Source organism: Sparus aurata, chromosome 13 (assembly GCF_900880675.1).
Source record: "Sparus aurata chromosome 13, fSpaAur1.1, whole genome shotgun sequence".
Classification (NCBI taxonomy): domain Eukaryota; kingdom Metazoa; phylum Chordata; class Actinopteri; order Spariformes; family Sparidae; genus Sparus; species Sparus aurata.
This window is the reverse complement of record NC_044199.1, coordinates 9424897-9434430: the sequence shown is the minus strand read 5'-3', so window position 1 is coordinate 9434430 and position 9534 is coordinate 9424897. Positions and strand designations below refer to the sequence as shown.

The 9534-nt window shown below is 40.6% G+C and overlaps 1 protein-coding gene across 11 annotated transcripts in view; it reads right to left on the bottom strand.

Annotated features, from left to right (window-relative positions):
- Nucleotides 1-887: 887 nt before the first annotated feature.
- Nucleotides 888-9534, bottom strand: part of sipa1 (signal-induced proliferation-associated 1) — a 39938-nt gene continuing 31291 nt past the window's right edge. For 3 of the 11 annotated variants that reach the window (XM_030437647.1, XM_030437649.1, XM_030437648.1), the window contains 3 exons: nucleotides 7737-7806; nucleotides 6332-6410; nucleotides 888-4025 (listed from right to left, as the gene is read on the bottom strand). In XM_030437647.1, coding sequence (XP_030293507.1) covers nucleotides 3882-4025; nucleotides 6332-6410; nucleotides 7737-7806 — 293 coding nt within the window. In that variant the 3' untranslated portion in view covers nucleotides 888-3881. Of the gene's footprint in view, nucleotides 4127-5366; nucleotides 5431-5692; nucleotides 6411-7736; nucleotides 7807-9534 lie in introns of those variants that run through there. The other 8 variants (XM_030437650.1, XR_003986395.1, XR_003986394.1 and 5 more) reach the window with 8 other exon arrangements.

Sequence of the window (9534 nt, the reverse complement as noted above, 5' to 3'; positions counted from 1 at the left end):
CAATGGGGCCGGATATTTCTATGTTAATTAACAATAAGGTCTAATTGCTACTCTTTCTATCCCCACCCATAGTTTCAGATCAAGCAAGTTGACAAAAAAAAAATGATTAAAAACTCTTTAATTTAACTGATGTTTACGTCTCATGTCGTGCAGCGTCTCTGCCGCGTGCCTTAAATGGAAACATGAGTTCAACCGATCAAAACATGACGTTGATGTGGTTGATGTGGTTGTGGAGTGACTAGAGTGCCGTGCAAAAGAAAATGAATGTGGAAATATCAAGAGAAATGAATGAAAGAATTAATTCAGTAGATAAGATTACATTTCAAAACGTATGGAGAAGTTATAAATGAGTAAGTTAAAGGAAAAAAAAAACAAAAGATAATAATAATTATAAGCAGTTTCACATTTGCTGGTTTTCTCTCTGTAGTTATATATTTATTCATATAATATTTGAAAAAAAAGTTTTAGGTGTGCTTATAAATAACTTAACTTGTTAGTTTTTAATATATCTTCATATTTCCGCCCCCTCTGTGTGTCCTAATTCTTTTGCCTGGTGTATTTTTTTTTTTCTCACTATTTCTCGAAGGGCCATGCTGTCAATCATCTGGCAGTGGGTGGGCCTTCCTGCTCATTGTTTATCCTCTACAAACTACAATAGAATGAAACCCACCCCCCATAATCATCCCATCTCATCCTAAAAGGCAGTCAGACACATATCTCGACAATATCTGCCTTTGGGTTATTTGTCCCTGCGTTTGGCAAAACATGTGTATCAGCTGTGTTTGGGTCCAGGCTCGAGATAAAATAACATGCGATGCCGAATATATTCCCTGTATGTCCCCTTTAGGTCATTCAGTCACAATCAGGTTTCCTTCTCACATACTCTGTTGGATTTTCTGAGACAATTTATTGATTTTTTTAAATATTTAAATACCAAAATAATCATCCCTAAGAGGAAGCATACGCCATTCAACACATTCATATCAACTTCAACTCGATTTCAATGCATCACCAGTCATTTGAAGCACCTTTTTTTTTTTCTCCTTTTAATTCGCTTTTTGAAAAACCATATATTCGTCGGTTTGTGTCCGTGAGACAATCGGTGGTACTCGCTGAGCTTCTACTGATTCTTCAGACCAACAACAACAACACACATCTATCATTATCATCTGTTCCTTCGCATCATGTGTTACTCAGTGACTTTTCCCCCGTGAGGCGGATGAAAGACCAGATGTTGTGACGGTCTCTTTAGAAAATCCTTCATCAGCCGATAAAAAAAAAAAAAAAAAAAAAACCTCAGTAAGTGCAACCGAAGACAAAGAAATGAGGTCACTATGCTGGGTTAACATACATTACATTTTTCAGGTAGGCACAAAGTCAGAGAAAATAAGCCTTCACGTAACACCAGTATGACCAGTTTGACCATCCATTCTGACAGAGGAGTTTCACTCATTAAGGCGTACCTAATGGTGTTTTAAGACCTTATTCAATATGTGCGAGCCATCGCTGGAATAGCTCAACACTAGAATGATAATAAGAGTCACATTAAGCAAGATTTGCAGATAGTAGTTTGTCATATCGTTGTTGGTTCTCTACAAAAAAAAAAAATCATAACCAAGCCCACCAATTCCTTTCTGCCCTGTTTCACATTTTCTTTTTTTTTTTTCGTTCCTCCAGTTTAAACAGCTACAAGAAAATCCACATTTGCATGATTAATAAGTTACATTTTTATACATACACACATACAGAGAGGAGGGAGGGTGGGGGTGGGGGTGAGCTTGGAAGTTGCTTGGCACATTCTCATGCTTGACCAACCTCCTACAATCTAAATGACTATACAAGACACAGTAGAACAGGTCATCGCGCGCGGACGTCTCCCTGTTCAGTCGTGAAGGCTCCCGGTGGGGGTGAAACGGGGGGAGCCTGCGGATATCAACACTTTTTGTCTGCATAATCATCCTGCAAAAGGAGGGCGTACACAACCCAATGCACTAAGTAACATGGAACTGTACATACAGTATCTTCACATACTGATAAAGATTCATAATTTAATCTGTATATATCTTAATATGCTGGTACCAGGTATTCACAGTGACTCTAAAATAAAATTACAAGAGGAAGTCTGTACAAGAAGAAACAAGAGAGTCTGAGTGACCGGTGAACGTTTGGCATCCCTTTTTTTTCAGTCAGTCAGTTCGGTTTGATTGAATTCGGCGGGATTCAGGAGAGCTGCCTGGGCTTTTTCGTTGGCACTGAGGAGAAGCAGTCCGACTCCTCTAAAACACTTTGTTTGTTTGTTTGTTTATTGGCGCCGTCAGCGGTGGACACACAAAAAAAAGATGAGGTAAGGAAGGTGGTGCCAGGAGAGGTGTGGGGGGGGGGGGGGGGGGGGAGTGAGATCTTCTCCACCTTCTTCAGTTGAGCGAGGCTAAATGAAAGCACAGCATGTGCCCTGTCCAGTGCTGATTTTACATAAGAAAAGAAAAAAAGTGCAAGAATGACACAGAAACATACACAAACACACATCAGGGGTGGAACGGTAAGATTTCACCTACCACTCAGAAGCTATACTAAACAAATAACCCCAAAATAGTCACTGTAGACATCCGCCAAAAACACAAAAACATATTTTAAATACAATATTTCTGTATTTCACTATGAGTTCGAGGTGTTTTTATTCAGACACCTAAAGCTATTTTGCCAGCTGAAAAAGAAAAAAAAAAAAAGCTGCCGTTTTGGCATTGTGTGGTTCAGGCCAGCAGGAGGAGATCTTCTACAGTATGGCTGCTACAAGAGTGAGGTTAGAAGAAAACAGCTACAGGCTATCATGGAAGGAAGCTGAAGCATTTCTTTTTCCTGCCATTGTCTGTGTCTTCAGGAGAGGTACGACCCCTTTAATATTGTTTTCATACGTACTTCCAGGAGGAACAAGCATGCTTAGTTCATATCTTTTTTTCTCAGGGGGACATTTCCAGTTTACGTCCCTTTCATTTAGGTTTTTTTTTCCCTCTCCCTACAAACTGTCTTAAATACAGTACTACTGAGAAGTGATGAGGGCAGAGAGTGATGTCCTTATGTAACAGACGCTGCTCTGAGGCCAGTCACTCAGCATCATTACATGTTTTGAAGTAGAAGGCAGCCTTGCAGGCCCGTCACTGACATGTTCCCCCACCAACACCTTTTTTTTTCTTGTGTTTTTGTCGCGAGGCCTCTCACACTATGAGCACACACACTCACACATTGCAACTACACGTCCGGCAGAGAGGATAGCAATACTACTGTTCACATATATTACTGGTGATATATATATACACTTTTGGTCATTTCAGATAAGACACCACCAAACATGCTATACAGTGTCTCTCAGTCTTCATTGCCACTTTTTTTTTTTTTTATGCAAGTGCTATTTCAGCCCAGCTCATCAAGTATTTGAAGCAAGGTACAGTAAGAGATGCGCACACACACACACACACACACACACACACATACACACTGAGGCACACTCGCGCACACATGCGGCACACATACTGTAACATACACAACAAGAGAAGCACTCTGGCATAGCACACCAACGCAGCAGCCTGGGAGCTGCCCATTGGTCAGTCTATGAAGGGATGTGGAGAATGTCTTTTGTATGAGTTGATTTGCATACTCCCTCACCAACTGGCAGGTCCAGGATTCAGGAATGAGACACACATAGTTTGAGGAGGATGTGTGTGTTTTTGTGTGTGTGCGTGTATGTGTCTGCTTTTGCAAATATGCACGAACAAAATAAGTATACTGAGCGTACAAGCACGCTGCACGATTTGCATCTTTCCCTCTGCTGATTTGTGTGTTTGTGCGTGCCGCAGCGAGGCGAGGTGAGTAGAGGAGAGGAGAGGCTAACAGGGCTTGTTGACGTTGCACAGCAGCTCAGTGACTTTGATGAGGCGAGCCACCGTGCTCTGCGACTCCTCCTGCAGCCGCTGGTTGTTCTGCCGGAGGCTCTGCACCTCGGCCTGCAGCACCGCCTTGTCCTCTTTCTCCTGAAAGACATCGGCACACAACAGAAAACAAAAGCCGTCGCTCAGATCGCTGTGGCAGGAACGGGAGGGGAGCGACAGGTACAGCGGTGGCTTTAAGGCAACTAGTGGGCACACATAAACACAGAGCTTGAAATACAACGACACAGGAAGTGTAGAGAGGCACATCTCACTGCAGTGCAGGAAAAAAGACACAATTAGTCACTGAACGGATCATTTTCTTTGATGGAAAATGAGTTCAGATTCTAAATGAGTGATTCCCAACCTTTTCTATCAGATGTACCGTAACAGTTCATTATTGAACTGAACGTTTAGGTCAGTTTGGTCAAGTTTGCACTTGTGCTACAACCACATTTCAACCATTTATCCATTACTTTGAGCTAATTGTTTCATATCCTCTTGTTTGCTAACTAGTTTCATGTACTCTTAATTGCAATGGCACCTAAATTAATGGTTATAACTGATGCACTTTTTAATGGAGACATATTATGCTCATTTTTTCAGGTTCATAATTTTATGTTGGGTTACAACTAAAATAGGTTAACATGCTTTAGTGCTCAAAAAACACATCCTCATCCTGTCAACTGCAGCAGCACTGTGTTCTCCCTTTGTCTGAAAACACTGTTTTTAGCTCCTGTCTCTTTAAGGCCCCCCTCCCGAATACCCAGTTTCCTCCGATTGGTCAGCTCACACATGCCTGAGCCAGCACTCCTAACAACAGTGCAGCTAAGCTCAATCAACTCCTATGTTCCAACTAGCCGCTAGGCATTAATTATGCAAATGTGTGACACTGTGGCATGTCGTTGTCACAGAGTCGTGGAATCAAAGGCGTCAATACTGACGAGGCATTCAGGAGCAGTGTTTTCTGTGGGAGAGAGCAGCTTCTGCTTCTGGACTTTGACCTTTTGAAATTTCAAGATGTTTTTTATATGCACAAGAACCTATAAATCACACTGAGGGATACAAAACAAAGAGCATAATAGTTCTCCTTTAAATTACATTTTTTAATTAGCTGAGCTACTCTGTAATCACGTAACCCTGGTTGGGAATCACTGCTCTAATTGACATCATTGTCTCAATGCTTTGAGATTAAGCAGCTGGTCAGACTGAGTAAGCAACTTAATACATACATACATACATATATACATATACATATATATATGTATATATATATATATACACACACACACATATGTATGTATGTATGTATGTATGTATGTTTGTGTGTATATATATATATAAAATGGGTCAAGAGCTGCAATTAATTATTATGACTATTTTCATTATTTTTCAATAATTGCTTAACTTTAACATTTTTAAAAAATAGTGAAAAATGCCTCTCACAGCTGCCAAGATGACGTCTTTAAATTGCTTGCTCTGTCCGACCAACAGTTCAAAGCCCAAAGCTCTAAAAAAGAGAAAAGCAGCAAATGTTCACATTTTAGAAGATAAAATCAAAGAATGTTCCATTTTCACTTCATTGAATACAGACGATTAATCAGTTATCAAACCTGTAGCTGATTAATTTTCTGTTGATATTGGTGTCACATTATTCTTGAGAGTTCATAGACCAAATGACTGGTTGATAAGAAAGATATTCATAAGATGCATCAATAATGATAAGGGTATACTTGCAAGTCCTGATCAAAGAATAAATAGAAAACGTTCCATACAATTGAGAGGAATAATATATTTATATAATATTTTTGTACACACACAGACACAAACACTATTTATAAAAGAATCCTCAACACAGGGTCCACCTGTCTGCTGACTCCACAGGCTGAACGAAAGCACAAGTGGACCTTGTACTGAGAACTCTTTTTTTCAAGCAGCTGTTTCTGAGATGGAAAAGAAGCCTTTGAATTCATCACATACAGCAGTCTTTGACATCTACATGAAAAAAATAAAAAATAAACAAAGCAACACAGATTTGTGGAAAGAGGAAAGTGCTAGAAAATATTTACACCAAAGGAGTTGTAATAAATACAATTTTTGAAATAAGTATGATGTCGGAATAGTCAAGGAATCTGAAAATGTCACTGTACAAATTTACAACAGAGTTATGAATAAATAAATGCTTATTGAGTGTTTTTTTTGTGTCTTCAGTGAGTCAGCTGAGACTTGAGATGGCCGAACGGACAGGAGGATTTGTGCGAGTAAACAAGAGGCAGCATCAGAAAACACAAATCCTCTCGCTCCAGCGACAGAAGCTGTGACGCTTTAAATACTTTTCTCCTACCTGCTGACACTCCCGTTGAGCTCACTGAAAACATTACAGAGAAAAACATTCATGAAAGTCAAAGCACCTTTTGCAGGTCATCCTGCAGCTTCCTCAGCATGGCTTCCAGCTGCGATACCTTCTCTTCTAGGTGGCCTGGAGAGTCACTGCAACAAAGAGATGCAGTGACACTTGTCAACAACAATTACAGAATTTTTGCAGAAAACAAATAAATGGAAATCATCAACACGGTGAACGTCTTCACTGCCGCAACACCTCCCTTCATCTCATAGAGCGAGCATCGTCCCTGCTGCCTTTAATGAAACCTGTAATACTCAGAGATCAATTTACAGTAATTGCTACCGCTGACACGCAGACCCATTCTGAGCGAGTACGGTCATCCCATGATGCATTTCGTCTGGCCGCAGTTATACATAATGACGACGCAGAGTGGAGCACAAAGCTGTCTCCAGGTGACGTGAAAAGCCTGACAATGACTTTAAAGGAAAGAACACGACACTGTGAAAATGACCTAGTGTTGTATTTTTAAGTTTAACAATTAAAGATATGGTATATTTGATCTTGTCACATTATGCTCATTTTCATGCTCATCATTTTATTTTGCAGCACTGTATTCCCCCTTTGTCTGAACGCTGTGTTTTATGGGTCTCTTTTAAGGCTTATATGTGTAAGTTATGAAAAGGTGCCACATGTCGAGTGCAAACGAACCTCTTGTTAGTATCTGTGAAGATGAAGAAATATATGGAATACACTGTACTGGTGTCTTTTTACAGCTTTTTACATGCCAGATGGAGCCAAACTGTGATGGTGAAACAGTCATCAGTGCTGACCTCTACAGTACGTGGGTGGACATGAACTGCTCCTGTAAACACGAGGGACTTGGACTGCAGAGAAGCTTTACGTCGGTGTTTGCTTATTTTCTTATTGACTCATTTTCTGTTTTGCTTTTCGCCAACACTCCTGTGGACTTTGATATGGCAAACGGTAAATGGACTGTACTTATATAGCACCTTTCTGGTCTTAGCGACCACTCAGGGCACTTTACATCACGCTGTTTGCTCAAACACAGCGTGGAGGAGAAAAAACACAAGGCAACCGAGGAGCACCGAGGAGCTGGGGAAAGTATAAAAGTAAAACAAAATGGATTCGAGTGGGAGTTGATGACAATGACAGTGAGTCAGACATGCTGTGAGTGTGTGTGTGTGTGTGTGTGTGTGTATGTGTGTGTGTGTGTGTGTGCGTGCGTGTGTGAGCATCTGTGTCTGCATGCACAAAAGTGCAGCACTGAGTCAGCGAGAGGGCTCTCTTTATAGGGGAGAGAAGCCATCGCGTCAAACTGTTGTATTTGGCTTATAAAGTCTGAATAATTGAGAGAGAATAAAGGAGAAGATGAAAAATATAGACAAAATGAAAAACCAAGAGACTAACTGCAGTGATATTGAACTGTCTGTATGAACTGTAGAGCAACCCACCTGTCCTTTGAGTCTTTCAGCTTGCTATCCGTCTGGTCTCCGCCTTGGGAGGGGTCTCCGGCTTTACGGTCTGTGGGAGGGAACATCATCCACATGAGTGGCATTTTAAATATCTTTACATATAATAATCAACAGTAAAGCTGAGGGAGGCAAAGGTGGGAGATGTATCAGGGCTCGACAGTGCGACTGTTTTGCTCGCATTTGCGAGTTGATTATTTCTAGTGCGAATAGAAAATTACATTCAGTCGCATCAGTGCGACTCCGACAAAACTGTAGTACATGCACCGTTTTGCTGTTTACGTGAGCACTGAGCAGTAAACACCCACATTTTTTCTGCCGTTTATCCGCAGTTTTGCACAAACGCCTCACTACAGTCGCTTAGTTTCTGTGGCCGCTCTAAGTCTGCGCTCGCTGCAGCTGCCTCCTCTCCCCCTCCCTCTCCTGTTGCTGCTTCAAACATGACACCGGCTTTGGGACTGACCGGCTGATGATTGGCTGTTCTGCCTTAAGTCCCGCCTCTCTTGCTGTGTTAGATTTTATTGTTCAGCTCGTACTGATGATGCGGGAACTACCGCAAAATACCCGATAATAGCTGGGTGTTTATTTGTTTCAATCACTTAACAGACCAGGCGTTTATTTGAGACAGGCGTTTAATTCCCTCCTCACAAAAATCCGGGATGAAACTGTCACAAACTTCTCCAGCTAATCTGTGAATTCTCTGGCATCCTTCTGGGCACAACACATGAAAAAGGCGAAGAAGAAAAACGTGCAGTGTCAGTGGTCACGTCTTCTTCCTTGATGCTTTTTCAAAATAAATTAGACTCGCAAGACAAGCATATATATAGTTTATTATTATTATTATTATTATTATTATTATTATTAGTATTATTAGTATTATTCCGCATATTCTTGACTTTGAATGGGAACTGCTGTAAAGCATTTCTGTTTCTAATTCATATATTATGCAGTCAGTTTTCCATATTTTAAGTTAAATCAAATGAATCAAGACAGATGTCACATTTACATGTCAGGGTGTGGTTATTATAGGTGCCTTTAAAAAATGATCCAGGTATACTGATCCCTCCACTTTGGGATAATTAATGGCACTGTTTGTACAGTGCTTTCAGAAAATCAATCACCTGAAAAATGACAACATAATTATAGGAGTGAGAGAAATGATACATCTCATAATATTAAATATGTTGTAATTTCAATTTTGAAATTTTAATACTTATTACGCAAACCCCTATTACTTTTTGCCACCACTGCCAGATCATACTGATTTTGCAGGGACAGACTCTCCAAACAGTTAAATGGGAACAATTTCAGTTTATAAACAATTCTTTTTTTTTCTTTTTTTTTTTTCCAGAAAAACAGTTATTTTAATTTTTCTCGTGGCTGGGCCACTATAATTACACATGGGGCCAGTAAAACTCGAATCTACTGGCCAAGCGGGCCAGTAAGAAAAAATGTTTATGTTGGACACTGGGAGGCAGCAGGGGCACTGTAGCTGTGAAGCTTTAAGACCTCCACATGAAGTAGCCTGGCCGTGTCCACAACAGAGGACCTGATGCGCATCAGCCTCGAGGGGCCTCCACTGGAGAGCTATGACCCAAGTCCAGCCGTAGAGAGGTGGCTTAGTTGCAAGCGGGTCAGGAGACCAGACTATGTTGACTGCTGGAGCAGGGACATTCTTCCAGTTTAAAAGAGCCAGTTATAACATTAAAATTAGTCTACAGGGTTAGGATTAGGCTAAATAATTACTTTATTTGTTTGAAAATGACGTTTTTACCAAAAT